Source organism: Giraffa tippelskirchi, chromosome 12 (genome assembly GCF_054371585.1).
Source record: "Giraffa tippelskirchi isolate mGirTip1 chromosome 12, T2T-mGirTip1v1.2.pri, whole genome shotgun sequence".
Lineage (NCBI taxonomy): Eukaryota > Metazoa > Chordata > Mammalia > Artiodactyla > Giraffidae > Giraffa > Giraffa tippelskirchi.
Genome location: NC_137286.1, coordinates 141,106,516 through 141,125,851, shown reverse-complemented (window position 1 = coordinate 141,125,851; position 19,336 = coordinate 141,106,516). Strand labels below are relative to the sequence as shown.

At 42.4% G+C, this 19,336-nt stretch overlaps 1 protein-coding gene across 1 annotated transcript in view; it reads left to right on the top strand.

Annotated features, from left to right (window-relative positions):
- The window catches only part of NALCN (sodium leak channel, non-selective), a 279,073-nt gene that overhangs the window by 63,980 nt on the left and 195,757 nt on the right, over positions 1-19,336 (top strand). Inside the window, exons 8-9 of the mRNA XM_081546675.1 lie at positions 16,259-16,401; positions 16,528-16,632. Of these exons, the coding sequence (XP_081402801.1) occupies positions 16,259-16,401; positions 16,528-16,632 (248 nt within the window). The remainder of the gene's footprint in view (positions 1-16,258; positions 16,402-16,527; positions 16,633-19,336) is intronic.

Below are 19,336 nucleotides of genomic sequence, written 5' to 3'. Positions count from 1 at the left end.
GTGTTTCCCTGATGCTGGGAAAGATTGAAGGCAAAAGCAGAAGGGAGTGGCAGAGGTGAGATGGCTAGATAGTGTCACCAACTCAATGGAGATGAATTTGAGCAAACTCTGGGAGATAGTGAAGGACAAAGAAGCCTGGCTTGCTTCAGTCCATGAGGTCACAAAGAGTTGGACACAACTTAGCGACTGAACAACAAAGATAAGTGGGAACAAATTTATAAGACTGGAACAACCTTTCTAATTATTTGACTAAATAATTTCAGGAGGTAATAGAAACTCTATAAGTTCCCCTAAATTTCATTTCACTTTGGTTAATTTGTGGGGCTTCCCTGGTGGTTCAGATGGTAAAGAATCTGCCTGCAGTAAAATTCAGGAGACCCAGGTTCGATCCCTGGGTCAGGAAGATCCCCTGGAGAAGGGAATGATAATTTATAGACAGTCCTAAAGTGAGGATAAAAAGAGGAAAATACATTGAATATTACACATTTCAATTAAATGTTTAAGAAAAACTAGAAACATTTGGGTTAATTATGCTTGGCAGTTATAACAGTTTATTTTTAAAATGAAAAAGCATTTAGCAATCTAAAATTACATAAAATATTTATATTTAGCATCCTAAAATTATTTATGTGCATCAGTCAGTGAAGCAGTTTTTATCATAAATCTATTCTGTGGTAATCTACAGAATGAAAATAAGTAAATTTTAAAATTAGAAAGAACTATAGTAGTCCAGCCATGTAAGGCATTTAGAAAGGAAACATATAAACTCAATGTTGTTTATTTTTTCTCTTGCAATAGAGGTAAGAAATTAAAGCAAGAATTTTCCAGGGTACAGGTATAAAAGAGTATATTCTTTACAAGAAAGCACAGTGCTGACAGATGGCTAAAATTTTCATCCAAGAAAAATCTAGTGTTTGAACTTAGGGAAATGGAAAATTTCTTTGCTGGACCTCATAATATTTTCAGTGCCTATTGCAAGTCAGGAAAGATGAATGTGGAAATAAGATATTTCTTGAAAACATGACATAAATAGGTAATTTTGAGAAATCACCAAGATGTATTGGTTCAATTAGATGGTTGGCAATACCAGAATTTTGTGTAGATGAAGAACAAATCTAGCCTCCTTGGAGATCTCTAACCCAAATGTCTCTCTGAGTGATTCACATGAAATGCCCAGATACTTTCTTAAGCACTCTTGGAGACAATCTGTGTATAAACCCATATATGGCCTGTTCCAGGACAGGCCACAGGGGAAGCCCCTAATTACATTTAAGAAACATATTCATTAGATTAATGAATAGTAGTGATTGCTTGATATTAATCATTATCACAGATTCACCATTATAAATCAGTGAATTAATTTTCTTAATGACTTTTTTTGAGAGAATATGTGTTTATAGGGTGGTATGCAGATTCTTAAGGCTTCCCTGATGGCTCAGATGGTAAAGAATTCACCTGCAAAGCAGGAGACCTGGGTTCAATCCCTGGGTTGGGAAGATCCCCTGGAGAAGGGAATGGCAACCCACTCCAGTATTCCGGCCTGGAGAATCCCGTGGACCGAGGAGCCTGGCCGGTTGCAGTCCACAGGGTCGCAGAGAGTCAGACACGACCGAGCGACTCAGCACAACGCAGCACGGCACATGCAGATTCTTAGGAGGAAAGTTTTCTTCTGTTACATCTTAAATTCATGTAGAATTTTCCCTTTAATTTTACATGGAAACTTAATATAGAAAAGATTGTTCACTCACCTGTGCATTTATCTCACCCTAGTATCAGTTAGGAAGATTGCTTCACGTTTTCTTAAGGGTAAAATGTGAAATATCTTGAGATCTAATATGACCATGTCTACTTTTCTAGTTAGCCTATCAATCAAGCAAACAAATAACACCTAAATAAAATTTTTAAAAAGGAAAGTAAACCAGACTGGAACCAGTGCCTTCATAGTGAGCTATGCTGGCTCTTGGTAGTTTCCACTTTCTTCCCTAAAGGTCTTCAGAGGATCTAGACTTTCTAAGATTAGTGGTTATTTTTTATATTATTGGGGCTTCCCTGGTGGCTCAGATGGTAAAGAATTCCCCAGCAATGCAGAAGACCTGGATTCGATCCCTGGGTTGGGAAGAGCCTCTGGAGGAGGAAACGGCAACCCACTCCCATACTCTCGCCTGGAGAATCCCATGGACAGGGGAGAGGAGCTTGGCGGGCTACAGTCCATGGGGTTGCAAAGAGTCGGATACAACTGAGCGACTAAGTGCGTTTATACTATTGACAAATTTTCTTTCTCAAAGTCAAGGTTGCATTGACTTTTTTGCTGGTTTGATAATTGTTCTCATTTTTACCAGTCTTTTTCAGGGATGACAGCTTATTGATTTACTAACAATTTATCTGAAGCCTGTTAGGTAGTGTGCTAAGGGTGCCTCACCCACCTTTTCTTTCCCTCACATCCCTGAACATGCCTTTCCTTGTTAAACTCTTGATCGTGTCCTATCCAGTTTAATGATTCTCTTCCTCAAGGTATTAGATCCCTCTGTTGTTTATCCTCATGCTCCACATTGCCAGGAATCATTATTATTTTGCAAACTTCAACCTCATTTTTAACCCTGACCTTCTGGACACATTATATGTGAAGATCTGCCAACCTGATGTATTTATTTATTTGGAGTCACATATCCAACCTTTTGCCTTTTTTAATGTCATTTTATGAAATAGGAGCTCCACAGAGAGTCTCTAGGCTTTCCAGGTGGCACAGGGGTCAAGAATCCACCTGCCAGTGCAGGAGATGCAAGAGACGTGAGTTCGATCCCTGAATCAGGAAGATCTGGAGTACGAAGTGTCAACCCACTTCAGTATTCTTGCCTGGAGAATCCCATGGACAGAGGAGCCTGGCGGGCTACAGTCCATGAGGTCACAAAGAGTCGGACATGACGGAGTGACTGAGCACACGAGTACAGAGCCCCTAGGTCGTCATCCTGGTTTCTCTAGGAATTTCTTCTTTGTCTTTATGGGATTATTTATTTTTGTATTGACGAACTGTTACTCCTTGAGGCCTCTCCCAGCTTCCGCTCAGTGCTATTCTTATTTGAAAAGCTTTTCTTTCCATTTGGAAAGTTCTTCCTTAGGTTTTCATTGGAGGCAGTTTCTAGGGAGCAATACTCTTGCATTTTCCAGCATTGTCCTCCACCCACCAGCAAGAAATGTGAGTGACTAATAGGTAGTCACCCTCGGGTGAGAAATTAAGTACACACAATTTAACACATCTTACGGCTTCCAGATGACACATTAAAGGCAAAATCTACTCACCCACCTTTGCTCGGGACCCAGCTGCTCCTGGGTGTTCATGGAACTTAAACAATGATGGGTCCATGCATGTTAAGTGGACCTGTGACTTAGGAAATTCATGCGACCAATATAATTTGTGATCTGTATTCAGTTGAGAAATTCTTCTGTCCATTTGTTCAAATAGAAAGAAGAGAGACCTGAGTGACTCCTGGGTTTATGTGGGATGTGCCATAGGGAAGGTGCCCCTTGGGTATGGTTGTATTTTACTAGAAACTAGAGAAATCATAGCAATGGAACTGTGCTAGCTGTAAATTACAGACACCATCTGCCGTAGAGGGAACACATTAGGAAAATGCCACCTGTTCCTGCATTAGTCTGGCCCTGGTCTCAAAATTTCACATGTCCTCTTGTGTTTTATTTGCTCTTTCTCTGATTCATGTAGCTAGCAAATGACTAATGAGATTTTCATACATTCCAAACATGAATATCCTATTATCTGATTCAGGTTTGAGTTTCTTTTCTTTCTAGTGTACATGTATGTGTTCCTTGACTGTTTTCCTCTCAGTTCCTTTCCTGGACAATCAGTTATTTTAGAACATATTTTTATTAACTTATCAATTGTTTATCGAGGACCTACTAGGATATAGTGAGCCGAACAGACAAAAAGTCCTTGCCTTCCTGAGGCTTCCACATTCTATTAGAGGAAACAGGAGATAATCTGGATAAACAAGTAAAATAAACTGTGTGTGGGCTTCCCGGGTGGTACAGTTGGTAAAGAACCTGCCTGCTAATGCAGGAGATGCAAGACACACAGGTTCAATCGCTGGGTTTGGAAGATGCCCTGGAGAAGGAAATGGCAACCCACTCCAGTATTCTTGCCTGGAGAATCCCATGGACAGAGGAGCCTGGTGGGATACAGTCCATGGGGTCCCAAAGAGTCAGACATGACTGAGTGACTGAGCACGCACACAGTGTGTAATGTGCTGATTCATGTTAAGAAGAGAAGAAAAACCGATGAGGGAGAGCAGGGATGTGTGAGCAGGAATTGCGATCTGCGGTAGGGTAGCTGTGAAATCTTCCTTTAAGTAAAAACGTGATTGCTGCGAGGCAGCAAGCCCTGTGGCTCTTAGGGTAAGAGTATGCAAAGCAAAGAGATCACCCAGTGCAAAGGCCCTGGGAGATAGCGTGTTCAATACTCTCTCCCTTGATACGTGGAAGAGCTTATCTTGAAGGTAGAAGGGGACGTAGGCAGAAAGGCAACCAGGGACAGGTGATGGAGAGCCTTACGTGGCAATATAATGACTTTGGCTTTCACTCTTAAGTGAGATGGGAACCTGGGGGGCATTTGATGTGGATAAACAAGACTGATCAGAAACGCCGTGCTTGCTGGCTTGGGAACAGACTGAAGAGAAGCAGCAGCAGAGGAGGGGGCCCATTAGGTTGTAATAACCCACGAGAGAGATGGTGGTGCCCTGGACCAGGGTGGTAGCAGTGGAGGTGGGAGAAGATTCTAGATATACAGTGCTTCTAAGTTAATAGGTTTCCTGATAGATTTCCTGAATATTAAAAGAGAAAGATCACACCAAGGTTTTTGACTTGAGTCATAACTGATTAAACGAGGTCATTGTTAACTTCCAGAAGAGCATGTTTGGGGAAGGGCAAGAAGATGAGCAACTCTGCTTTATCACAGGTTAAGTTTAAGGGATTCGATTAGACTGAAAATGCTGAAGCTAATGGAACCTCTTACCTTTTTCTTTTGAAACAGAAAACCAGATTGACTAATGAAAAGTGCACATGATTAAATTAAGAAAACTTGCATTCTTGACTCTACAATGAATCAGTGAGACTTGTTTAGTTTTGGTCAAAAATGCAAAGTCAGCAATGGCTCAGATGAGCATATTCTCTGTGAAATGAAATGATCAGATTTGTAAAATCTTACACGGTGTCAATTTCACTTAAACCATGTGACATTATTCTAGAATCTTGCCAAAAATCAGCAAACACCCTGCTTTGGGAATTCTCTGCTAATAGAGAAATGATGTGCTGAAGTTGCCAATGAGTATGGATTGATTGACAGTTAAGGAAAAATACATCCTACGTTTCGCCGAACTCTATAGGGTTAAATTTATATTTCCCTGAGGTGATTGTCACGATCATCAGTTGTGAGTTCAAAGTAGTTTTGGTGGTTTTCCAAAATATGTCCTTTTCCAGCACTAAAAATTTCTCATATTTCTTTGCTTAGAAAAACAAGTTTTAGACTGATAGTTCTTTCTAGTATGTGACTTTCTGTGGGTGTGGCTGAGTTTAGAAATATGTGTGTGTGAGTATGTGTCTATTATGCTTAGGACTTTACCTACGTGTTAACATTTTTCAGCAATAATACTCCTTTGGCAAGTTTTTAAGAGCATTGAAATGAGATAAAGTACACCTCTTATTTTTAAGAGCTATACTCTTTTTTTTAATTCTTGAGAAATAATTCAGTGATTCATATTGTTAAATCATAATGATTTAGTCATGAAATCCAAACCCTATATTTAAAAAGTAACAATCTCATGTTTAAAACATCTCCTTTGAACAATTCCAAGAATCTTAAGTCTTTATGGGACATTCAATTCTTAATTTTACCTTGTTATTTTAGATCTATGGTTAGAATTCATTCTTTTGGCTAAGAGTATGTGTAGAGTATGAATTCCTGTGGTTCAGCATGCCAGTAATTCAGGGCAAGGTTAGTAGAGTGGGATTTTTGTGAGGAAAAAAGAGCTGTTTTATCGGGAGCCTTTTTGAACTTTACCTTATTTTGTTTTCCTGAATTACCAAATCTGCCTCAGGTATTTGTATGAAACCCTGACATGTTTAAATAAAAACTTTTTGATAGTATATTTTTTCAAACTGACATTTCCCTGGATGCCAGCCATTTCTGAGAACAGTGGCCATGGAACAGAAGCTACTACTCATCAGTGTAATAGTTGAGATAAAGAATGCTTGTAAGAGAGATCTTCCACAGTGGCTCAGCAGTAAAGAATCCGCCTGCAATGCAGAAGCTGCAGGAGACGCGGGTTCAATCCCTGGCTCAGGCAGGTACCCTTGAGGAGGGCATGGCAACCCACTCCACTATTCTTTGCCTGGAGAATCCCATGGACAGAGGAGCCTGGCGGGCTACAGTCCACAGGGTCGTAAGGAGTCGGACAGGATTGAAATGACTCAGCACACACAGCTTATAAGAGAGAACCCCAAAATGGGCCAGTGCTAGCCAAGTATGAGTTTCTCTCTTCCTGAAGTCAGCCTCCTGTGTGGCTGGTGGGTGACCTCTGTCCCTTGAAGTCATCCTGAAGGACAGGCATATGGCAGCCCTGATATTACTTCGCCAGGCAAAGGGGGCCACAGTGGGCTCCTGCCTTAAAAAACTGTGTTTCTATCACCCTGCCTTGCCCTGGAGAAGGAAATGGCAACCCCCTCTAGTATTCTTGCCTGGGAAATCCCATGGACAGAGGAGCCTGGTGGGCTACAGTCCCTGGGGTCACAAAGAGTCAGACACAAGTGAGCAACTGAGCGTGGCACACTCCTGCCCCCAGAGAAGACAGTGAGTAGTTTTACGGCACTGGTTCAACTAGGGCATGAGCAGCTTGTGGATGTTCTTCTCATGAGTTGGTGGTGGGGTGAGTAGGCGTCAGCATCATCAACCCTCAAGTCCAAATGGTCTGGGGTCTACATGCTTGTAGGCAACCTACCATTATTAATCATTAACTTCTCTCACTTGGAGGGGGTTTCAGTCTCTGAGAAACAGCTCAAAGATGTTGTTGTGTGTATCCATTGATGGGGAAACAGGACTTTGCCCCAAGGCTGCTCTTCACTATTTGTTTCTCCCTGGTTTCGCATCCCCTCCAGTCCCTAATGAACAACTGCTTGAATCTGCCCACTGGGGCTCAGGGAAGGTCATGGAGGCTGAAAGAAGGCTGTTTCCTATAATCAAAGAAACGAGGGACAAAGAAAGGCTTGGAGCCCAGGAACCCCACAGGGCCCTGCGCGGTATCGATAAGCAAAGGACAAAATGCCCAGCCAATTATAGCTGTCTTCTAAAAACAAGCCATATACGTGTATGTGTGTGTGTGTGTTCAGTTGCTCAGTCATGTCCAACTCTTTGCGGCCCTATGGACTGTAGCCTGCCAGGCTCCCCTGTCCATGGAATTCTCCAGGCAAGAATACTGGAGTGGGCTGCCATTTGCTACTTCAGGAGGTCTTCTCGACTCAGGGATTGAACCCTCATCTCTTGTGTCTCTTGCATTGGCAGGAGGATTCTTTACCACTGAGCCACCTGGGAATCCCCACTTTTGCTAAAGTCAAAACAACTGTATTTTATATAGAAATTCTCTATTTTAGTGATATGTTCTACTTCTCAAATGATTATATTTGTATCATGGAACAAAGTCATAGAATTTCAGACCATATCACTGAATAACCAGAAGGTACACACCAAAACTAGAGTCACTTTTGAATTTTATGTGGTTCCAATTTTCATCATAGATTCTCCCCATCAGCGAAAGTAATTACATTTTTTCTATATTTTAAGGGTTTTATACTCTGGAGTTGAAACTATCTCCATCTAGTCATGCGAGACAATAATCTGAGGAATACCAAGGCGTGGCAAGGAGGCCCATCCTTGTCCTCTCCCCACCGCAAACAGAAACATGAGAAGAACCTTTGCAAATCCAAAGACACTGGAGGAATTTTCCCTGCCTCTCCCCTCCCTTTCCTTGGGGCTAGTCTGTTTAATTTTAAAAGCAGAATTTTGCTTTCACAAAGTACACCAGACAGGAATTGGTTCAAATTCCTCCAAACCAAGCCAAGAAAAAAGTTTCAGAAAGTTCAGACTTGCGTGGCTGAGTGGAAAGAACAGTTTTTGGAGGCAGGCATGGATGCCTGGGAACACGGCTCCAGACGGTAACTGCTGGGTGACCTCAGGCAAGTGTCGCAGCCTCGCTGGGCCACTGGCTCCTCATTTAGAAAATGAGAGTGAGAAGGATGAACCTGCCAGTGTGTCAGTAGAGAACCAAAGCCTCTAAAAAGGGCCCTGCATGTCCCAGTGGAGAAGGAAATGGCAACCCACTCCAGTGTTCTTGCCTGGAGAATCCCAGGGATGGAGGAGCCTGGTGGGCTGCCATCTGTGGGGTCGTACAGAGTCGGACACAACTGAAGTGACTTAGCAGCAGCAGCAGCATGTCCCAGGGTGGTTCTCTCCACCTGTGTGATCTCTGACAGCTCCTTGATCTCGTTGCTCCTCTGGCTCTGCGGCCAGGAGGCTACAGTTTCCCTCGGCAGGAGCTGCCCCAGTACAGTCTAGGCTGCCATCACTCTGCCCAGAACCTAACTGTCCTTAGCTCTAGGCTTTTATCCACAGGACAAAGTGGGAGCTAAGCCCCCAGTTGTTGTTTGGTTGCTAAGTCACGTCCAACTCTTTGTGACCCCCTTGGACTGCAGCCCACCAGGCAGCTCTGTCCATGGGATATTCCAGGCAAGAATACTGGAGTGGGTTGCCATTTCCTCCTCCAGGGGATCTTCCCGAGCCAGCGATCGAACCTGTGTCTCCTGCACTGTAGGTGGATTCTTTACCGCTGAGCCGCCAGGGAAGCCCAAGCACCCAGAGATCTGTGGAATGATGACAAGCCCTGTTCTGGCTGGGGATTCTGTGCCAGGGACGTCCCAGAATTTGCTGCTCCTGCCTGCTCATTGCCCTGTGAGATTTCCAGGAGAGCAGCCAGACAGCAGCGCAGTGGTGAGGAGGATGGGCTCCAAGGAACGTGTGTTCAAATCCCGTCGTGGACAAAAGACCCCAGTCTCTTCCTCTGTGCTGCTGCTGAGCTGAGCTGTGCTCCCTCTTGTCCGGGTCTTTGCTACCCCACAGGCTGTAGCCCGCCAGGCTCCTCTGTCCATGGAATTTCCCAGGCAAGAATATTCGAACAGATTGCCATTTCCTCTTCCAGGAGATCTTCCCTACACAGGGATCGAACCCACGTCTCCAGCATCTCCTGCATCTGCATCGGCACGTGGGTTCTTTACTACTAGGACCACCTGGGAAGCCCTTTCTTCCTCTGTAAATGGGCTTAAAACACTAGGGCAGCTGCTTCAGTGAGCAGAGTGATATTATGATCTGTGAATGCCCAGTGCTATCAGTTGAGAATAAAACTGTGGATCTGTTCACCTTACTGAGGATGCGCATGGGAGAAGGGTCCCCTGAGGCAGCAGAAGAAAGGGGGGGGGGTGGACTGGAAAGGAAATAGAGTGATGCCCTGGAGAGGGAGCTGGCAAAGGGCAGCCAGCGTCTCTGTGACTGCCAGTGAGGGCTACGGAGCATCCTTTCACAGGCAAAGCTGGCCTGCTGTCCCTGCACCAGGAGCCCTGGCAGCTGGTGTGGGTGACCAGCTGGCCCCAGCCACAACCTCTTCATAGAAATCAAGGCAGACAGTCCAGGTTTGGAGCTCCTCCAAGAAGGCAGTGGAGCTGCCTGGCCAGCTTTCAGAGTCAGCTTCTCAGCTCATTGTCTGAGGCATCCTTCCTTCCTTTGACACGCGTTTTCTCTCTGAAAACTTCCACCAGACCCTCTCCCTGACCTGCTCTCTGCTTTGTTACTCTCACTGGCACCTTCACCTTCTTCTCTGCGTTTTGTCCCAATGAGCTTTTCTTTATGTCATAGGCTGGGCTGTTCTTATGGTGTTTACCATCTCTGGGGGGAGGAAAAGAAAGAAACTGTACACTTGAAAATTTGAACAAGCTTTTTGAACTGCTCCATCCTGCCGATAGGATAGGATACATAATGGTGTGTCAGCCCCGATTCGTGCGTCCCTTAAAATCAAGCTTTTGGGGAAAAGGAAGCAAGAGACATTGAGAATTTATCATGCAAATAAGGTCAGGCTCTTGGTGGTCTCTTGTTGTCTCTTTTTGAGAGATATTCAAGACTCTGAGGTCAAAACAGAAGGATTAAAAGGCTGGCAAACTTAAATGGGCTAAAGGAAAGAGCCTTTTTACTCAAGTAGCTATGTGGATGGTGCCCCCTTTAAACGTCAGCAGTTACTGCTGGCAATGTGATATAAGTCTGTCAAAGTGATAGCAGGTTTATTCAAGATGAAGAGAACTATAAAACGCAGCTAATATAGTGGGTACTTATTCCCGATTCCTAAGTTAGCACCATTGATGAGAAGGCAAAGAGTGGTGGTGTCAATCAAATAAGAGGTTTGAGTAAAACATTCAGTTCTACTTCCTCATCTCTCAAAAAGAGACAACTCCTGCCCCATCTTCTGATTCCTAATCTACAGAGTTGTTGAGTGAACCTGTTATGGAAGTTCATGAAAACCTTCTGTCAAGTGTATAATTTTGAATTCCATCAGCTAACAATGATAATTATTATATTATAAATTAAGTTAAATAAATATAGTAATAAATATGGGGCCTCTCTGGTGGCTCAGACAGTAAAGAATCTGCCTGCAGTGCAGGAGACCCAGCTTTGATCCCTGGGTTGGGAACATCCCCTGGAGAAGGACATGGCAACCCACTCCAGTACTCTTGCCTGGAGAATTCCATGGACGGAGGAGCCTGGCCAGCTACAGTCTACGGGGTCACAAAGAGTCGGACACAACTCAGCAACTGACACTTTTACTTTTTCACTTTCACTAATAAATATATTATCAAATAATTATAATCTTTCTTATTGATGAAGAAGAATGAGTAGGAGTATATACCTTCTGAATGATGATTAAATAAAAGGTTAGTAAAGCTCTGAATAATCACTCCATATTCCAGACATATTTCTATGCACATTGGAGGCTAGGTGGTATTTCCAGGACTGATTATCTTGTCGTTCTCCTGACCAGGGGTGAAAAAGTGAGCATCACACCATCTGCCACATGGCAAGTGCCTGATTGCTGTTAATGTCAATGAGTCCACTACTTGCTAGAAAGGTCAGCTCTCTGGCCAGAGGAGCTCTGGCCCGTGTGGCAGTCTGGCCAGCATGGAGAGCCACTTCATTCCAGGCGTGAGCCGCCCAGATCATAGCTGCCCAGAGCTCCTTGGCTTTGGTTAAGTTTGTTGTGCTGTTATATAATGGATACTTGGACCATATCCCATGAAGAGCTGTTGTTTTTTTTCCTTCCTCTTTCTCCACTGTCCTATTGTCACTCTGTTGTCTGTGTTGAATGTTGCCTTAGAGTGTGTTGTTAAAATCAAGCAGAAGAACAGGCAGCAATTAAGGTGTAAGGAGAAAAAGATGTTAACAGGGGAGACACAGATGGCACAGAAATATTTTGACATGGCGTGGGACCATCTTTTCACCCCTATGCTGTTACTAGTGCAGAAGCCAAATTGTGACCAAGCAGGCTACATGTGGGCTTTCCTCATGGCTCAGACAGTAAAGAATCCACCTGCCATGCAGGAGACCTGGGTTTGATCCCTGGGTCAGGAAGATCCACTGGAGAAAGGAATGGCTACTCAGTATTGTTGCCTGGAGAATTCCATGGACAGAGGAGCCTGGTGGGCTTGGAGATGACTGAGACACAAACACTTTCCCTTAGGATTTTCCTGGTGGCTCGGATGGTAACATGTCTGCCTGAAATATAGGTGACCTGGGTTTGATCCCTGGGTCAGGAAGATCCCCTGGAGAAGAAAATGGCAACCCACTCCAGTATTCTTGCCTGGAAAATCCTGTGGACAGAGGAGCCTGGCGGACTGCGGTCCATGGGGTCGCAAAGAATCGGACATGACTGAGCGACTAACAGGCTACGTGTGAATAGAGAATCATGCCTTTGCACATTGATTTAGAATTCTCATTTTAACCAGACATGCTCATTTGTCCATGCTATTTCTGATCCATACCTTAAACCAAAAAGAAGTTATTTAATGGCTTCTGGTTTCTGCTTTAACATGTGAAGAGCTTAGAAGTTACCAATTCTGCTCTCACAACAAGAGGAAAAGCTAAACAAACTCAACACCAGCAATTCTCAAAGTCAGCCGTGCTCTTAGATCTAACGGAGAGTTGAGGCTGCAGGGCGTATTCACGCCTTGCAATCTGGAGAGACAGCAAATACAGAGAATCATTGCTCCCCAGGGGGAGAAGCCACTGGTGCCAGAGATACTTCAAGTAGAATTGAGTAACTGCTGGAGGCTGAACATGGACTAGATTAGGAGTTGAAAATCCCCCCACTTTTAGGGGGACCCAAGGCTTTTGTGAGTTTTACCTGCGGAAGACATACCTGGTTCTTAAGGTGATGACCAGAGAAAAATTCCCACATGCTTCCTGCAGGGGAGAGGAACAGTGACCATTTTGAAATAAGCCCACAGCCCTCTGTTCTTCATGACAGAGTCATGTCCTGAAGGACATCTGCTTCCTCAGAGCCTCATCTGTCCTCAGAGGAGTGCAGGCAGATGACCAGAGCCCCCTCCAGCCTCTCTGTATCACACAAACGAAGAACAAAAAGGCTAAGAAATTCTTCTGAAGGTCAAAACCCCTGAGATTTAATCATAAGATTATAGAACGTTTTCCCTCTCCAATACTGTATCATCACAGTAACAGGGGTCCAAAATAATATTAATAAGTGGGTTACAACCTAGCTGCAAGACACAGAGCAGCTGTGTTTAGAAGAAATTTAGGGGGAAATCTAAAGACAGCAGGAGAAACAGAAGCCAAGACACTAAAGGAAATTGAAGCCTTTGACAGCACAGCCTAAATTCTTGCCAGGTTATCCTAAAGCCTGACACTAAAGGCCTACCTACTTCGATTACTATCATCTACACGACGGACTGGTTCAAAATTGGGAGAGGAGTAAGTCAAGGCTGTCTATTTTCACCCTGCTTAAGTCTTTCATTGTAAGTTATAGAAATTTTATGTTTATCATAACACAAATAAGTATTTTTAGTGAAAGTCATATGTTATTTATATTTATCACATTTATTGTAAATTATATTTGGTCAATATCACTCAGATATCTTTCTTCCATCCCACTTAGACCTGAATCAGATTTTAATATGTCGCTGAACAAAAAAAAAGTCAAATTATTTCATTCCAGTCTTGCTTGATCTTTTGTACTTGTGTATATTTACTAGTGCAGTTTTATTCAAAAATAAAACAGGGAGTTCTCTGGTGGCCTAGTGGTTAGGATTCAGCACTTTCACTGCTGTGTGGTTGTTGTTCAGTTGCTAAGTTGTGTCCGACTCTGCGACCCCATGGACTACAGCACACCAGACTCTTCTGTCCTCCACTATATCCCAGAGTTGCTCAAATTCATGTCAGTTGAGTCGGTGATGCCATCTGCCTCATCCTCTGCCACTGCCTTCTTCTGCCTTCAGTCTTTCCCAGCATCAGGGTCTTTTCCAGTAAGTCAGCTCTTCACAAGTGGCCAAACTATTGGAGCTTCAGCATCAGTCCTTCCAATGAATACTCACTGCTATGGCTCAGGTTCAATCCCTGATTGGGGAACTGAGATTTTGCAAGTTCTGTGGCATGGCCAAAAAGTAAAGATAAAACAAAATTTTTTTAATTAAAAAAAAAAAGAAATTCTAACTATTGTGGCTCTTCTGAGGTAGACAGACCAACCTTACCATAAAGTTAATTCTTATTTCCCTTGCTTATGCATGATAATGCAGAAATGTGAACAATAAGTGCCCCCAAATGCAAAGACAAGAAAGCCTCAGTACTTCTTCCAAATACTTGGTTCTAATTTGGACTATTGTGAAATTCTAATGTCATAACTGTCAACCCCCTAAGAATTACATGAAGTCCTGCCCTTTTGGCCTTGATTTCTTTTGAATGTACTTTCCAATAGATCTTTCAAAAGGGGGTGATGAAGCTCAAACACTCTGAAAGAAACCACATTTCCCGCATGATAGGTTTTGCTTGCTTTTGGAGAAAATTGTAAAAGCTACTAAGTAACATTTCTTCCGTGTGTTAGTGGTGACCCACAGACATCATCACGGGCAGAGCCTGAGGCCCAGGAAGGTGACACAGGTTAGAAGAGTGGACGATCTGAATGCTAAGGAAGGTCGCTGAATGCTCACTGTGGCTCAGCAGAGTTTTCTTCTGTTTTTTAATCAACTAATGGAAAATAAATTTCCCCCGAGCTCTTTTGATCTAAAATCTCTGCTCTTCAAAGGCAGGGGCGTGACAGTCATGACCTCTGCTCTGCTGCTCCAAGCTCTAGCCCCCATGGAAATTGCCCAGCTCCAGAGGCAGGGAGTGTTTTAGTTGGCCTGCGGACTCAGCATCCTTAGAACTGCTCTCCTTAACGCCTAAACTTTCCTGCCCGTGTCAGCATCAGCCTTGTCAACACTTCTTTTCCATTTGTGAATCCTGTAGTTAAAGCTTTCAACTCCCCTTTTCTAGAAGTATTCTATATTTAGCACCTGGGTGTTTAGAAATTCTCTCTCTGAAGAAATACATTTCAAGTACAAATCTTCATGACTTATAACAAAGGTTAACTTAGAAAATATATGTAAATATACAGATTTTTTTTTCTATATGGCCTTTGATCTCATCTCAAAGCTTTAGTGCTGCGAATGGTGGGGTAACTGATAAAGTGGTTTTACTAGTGAGGCAAGGTTGTACCAAAAGAGTACTTTTTTCTTTTAATCCTTGTTACTTCTCATTTGTCCCCATTTGCTGCTACACTTTTCTGCTGTTCTGGGTGCTTTGGAATTCGCTGATGCTCTGATTCTTCTTCCCGCATGCACAGACGCAGAGAGGCTGTCAGACATCAGCCAACTTTAGTAACCTCTGTCTTAGTTTGGACATTTGGTTGTACGCACCTTCTAGTTTTCAATTTCTGGGTGATGAGCCCACGTATGGTTGGATATTAGTTTTATGTCCTTTAATAATTTAATTCATTTATAGCAGTGGAATTTGTTGAGGTGAAAATGTTTACCTATATTATATTTGTCTTACTATCTTCCTATTTTATAGATGGGAAAACCAAGGTACAGAAAGGGTAGCAAGAGAAGAATTAATTGCCTCACAAGCATGCAGGTCCCTGTTCCAGAATGACTGGGCTAATTCTAGTTCCCCTACTTACTCTCTGTGCCTTAGACAGATTCCCTATACTTTATGTGCTTTATCTCTCCCATCTTCAAAACAGGGAAATTATGAAACATACTCATAATGCCATGAGGATTAAATACTGACTTTCCTCTTAACCATACCTTCAAAAATTTGCCTTCCTTTGCATTATTAGTAGTATTTTCAATGAGAGAATTCTCCCTGAAAATACAAAGTCCTATTTAATGATTTACTTCCTTATGTTTTGGTGTTCAGTAAACACCATGGAAACCAGAGATGGGCTCCATTACGTGAATTTTTGGTTACTTTAGTTCTTCCTATGAGAATGTGATTTCAAATGAAACCCAGTTCTCCAATTTACTTCATTTCAGTTAAAACTATAGCACCTAAAAGTGTTAAGCTCCAAGTGGCAAGTGTATATGGTACACATCCTTTTTTATTATTATATCTTTATTTGATTTGCATGCTAGTTTTATTTTCCACATCATTACAGCAAATGCTATAACCTAAAATTATTTTATTGCTAGAGATATTAAAATAGCCCTGGCTTGAACTCAGAAACAACTTTATCAAAATCCCAAGAATAACACTATTGGTATTACGTATAAAATAGGTAACTAATGAGAACCTCCTGTGTAGCACAGAGAACTCTACTGAAGACTCTGTGGTGACCTAAATTGGAAGGAAATCCAAAAAGAAAGAGGAGATATGTGTATAGGAATAGCTGATTCACTTTGCTGAACCGTATTGCAAAGCAGCGTTCCTTCAAGTAAAAAGAGAAACCCTTAGGAACAAGAACAATAAAACCTTGCATGTGATTTGAGTCCCTTTAGAAGCGCTTTTGTCATTGAGAAAATGATCATGGATAAATACTGTTTTTCTGAAAAATGTCTTGTCATTTCAAAAGTCCACCTCAACTCAGCCAGCCTCCCTGTGCCTCTGTCTGGACAGGAACCAGCATCTTCACCGTGTACGAGGCCGCATCCCAGGAAGGCTGGGTGTTCCTCATGTACCGAGCCATCGACAGCTTTCCCCGCTGGCGTTCCTACTTCTACTTCATCACCTTGATTTTCTTCCTCGCCTGGCTAGTTAAGGTACTCTCACAGTTCCTCACCGTCAGGTCTATGTTTTCTGACAGTTTCTGCAGATCTTTTGGTTTTGATGACCCTCCCTCGCTCTTGCCCAGCCTTTGGTAAATGTGGCCTGTCGTTTTCTTGCAGAACGTGTTCATCGCTGTCATCATCGAAACATTTGCAGAAATCAGGGTACAGTTTCAACAGATGTGGGGTTCGAGAAGCAGCACTACTTCCACGGCCACCACGCAGGTACCTACTGGAGGTGATGACGTCACCAGGAGACGGTGACGTCATTCACTTGAACTGGGCGTGTGTGTCCCTCCGCACCACCCTTGGGAATTGATGGACCTTGAGAAACCCTCTTATCATGAGCTTCTGTGGCCAGACTCAGTGAGGGAGCTGCTTAAACATATAGATGCAAAGGCCCAAACCCAGAACAACCAAATCAGACCCTGGGGGTGATGGCGCCTATGTTTTTAACAGTTCCGGGGGTGAGTTTGATACACAACCAGGCTTATCATCACATTTATTAGGTACTTTTGATTTGATTCTGCCTTCACATGTCCTCAAAGCGTTTGCAGATAAAATATAGCCACTGGACGGACTTCCCTGGTGGTCTGGTGGCTGGGATTTAAGGCTCCCAGTGCAGGGGGTTGAGGTTCATTCCCTGGTCAAGGAACTAGATACATGTTGCATCTAAGAATTTGCATGCTGCAACTAAGACTTGGCACAGCCAAAGAAAAAAATATGAGTGTAGCAACTGTGGAATTTCCCATTTTTATAAATACCCATATATTTGCAAACCAAGATAATGGCCTATATGTAAAGGGTTAGAATTGTTGAATAGAAAATGTATTTCATTCAGAACGAAGCAATCATAATAGAATAAATTATGAAAAGACCCCTCAATTCCAAATGCTTGCCTGTGAATTTTGAGGAATTACTGCATATTCAGAAGGTTTCCCCTATGCTCCCAAGAAATTGGAAGTGACCATGCTATATAAAAATAGCATGGCATTTATTACATAAAAGGGTAATTCAGATAAAATGTCTTTGTTTTTATTTTTGGCTTTGTTTTGTGTATTTGTTTATTTGTTAGAAAGGAAGAATAGGTTTATAAATATCTTTTTCTGGTATGAATCTTTATAAAAGAGAAAGAAAATAAAAATTCCTTAATTGAGAATGAAATGCTTTTATGCCTCATAACTATTAATGTTAAATTTTAAGATAAGTTTGTGAGTATATATACAAGTCTACCAAGACATAGATATCTCTTAAAAATTCAAGGTAAAAATTTTACTTTGAAAACTTCCAAATTGAACTTTTAATAATTATATAATTATTACTTTAAAATAATATTTTATTTTTAAAAATAATTGTATTTATGACTATGTATTAAAATATTAAAGAAGAGAATTCAGGATAGTGGCTCACTGGGGTGGAGCTGGGGAAGATGAGGAATAAAATTAAGAAGAAGTGCAAAAGTAACAAAAATAATAATTATCTTTAACAGCTAATAGCAAAAATGCTATTAAACATGCTAATATTTGGGAAAGCCTTATGCAGCACCTTTGTGATGTTATGAAATTTCGAATAGTCTAACCAATTCATTATAGATGAAATAGTATTAATATCTTTCAGTTTTGTCAAACTGCTATTCAAACTTCCATGGAAGATTTTTTTTAGGTGTCATCTAGGTTATGTCACAGAAGGCATGTAGGAAAACCTTCAACGAGTCCACCACATATTTCTGCTCTCATTTTTTTAATGAACAATGAGAAATTATACAGTACCAAGTGCATTGCTGGCTTGTCTTTTAAGTAGAGAGACACCCTCATGAAGGTGTGTTTTCCAGAACAGACATTGAGAATGAAGTGTAATATTGAGCTATGAACCCCGCACAGAATCCGCATTTGATATTCCCGAGAGAGGACCTAAAACGTCCTTAAAACCACATAATGCTCATTAAGTAACTCTTACTTGTCAAACCACAGCTGGAATAGTGGTGGTTGGAAATGCCACCAAATCAGCCAGCAGTTTTCCCAGGAAGTGAAATGTGGAGAGACTGTGAACACAGTTGTACAAAATTGCTTGGATGCAAAATTGCCCTTAATCAGGAGGAATAAGCCAGTAATTCAGAGGTAATGCGTCTAGGTATTCGGCAGAGGTAATCACACAGAGAATTGTGAAAAACCTTCATTAAGAAAAATGCTGTGGCTGAGGACCCGGTTGCTAGGCAACCAAAAGCTCCTGCAGCAGCCTCTCTGGTAAACCACCACTTGGGGTGCCTGGCAACAGGCCGCAGGCCCCGCCCAGCCCCTCCCCAGCCCCTCAGCAAGTGATTCAGATGCTTTTGTGTGTGTGGAAGGGAGAGATGTCATCTGCCAAGATTCTGTTACATTTGTAAAATCTGACACAACTCTGCCTAAGGACCTCTCGTTAGCTGGTTTAAAACACTAAATCAGAAGTTTCTGATTCTAATAAAACAGATGGGCTTTCAGGAAATAAAGTGAAAATGTTGTGTATTGTGAAGCACACAGGCTTTCTGAAATGAAGTCACTTCTCCCCTCCCTCTAGTATGTAGGTCGTCTACAGTTGTTCTCTGTAAGGTAGAAGGGCGAAGAGGGTCCCAGGCATGGTGGACTCAGTGATGTTTCTAAGTCCCTGGACTTTCCCAGGTCTATGTTTGTAGAAAGGGAAATTATACACATTAATAGGATAAAGTAAGGGCTTTCCAACATCTTAGGAGGCTCAATAGGAATTGGCTCTGATACAGGCTGTTCAGAGGCAAACGAGAATCACCGATGAGAATGTTTTCTTTAAAATAACAAAGCAACCTCCCTCCAAGTCACAGCACAGAAACAAATTACAGAAATAATTAATGCCAAAGGTCTTGTGGAGACCATAATAGAGCAGGATGCAGGAAAACAAAAGGAAAATGATGTGGAAATTT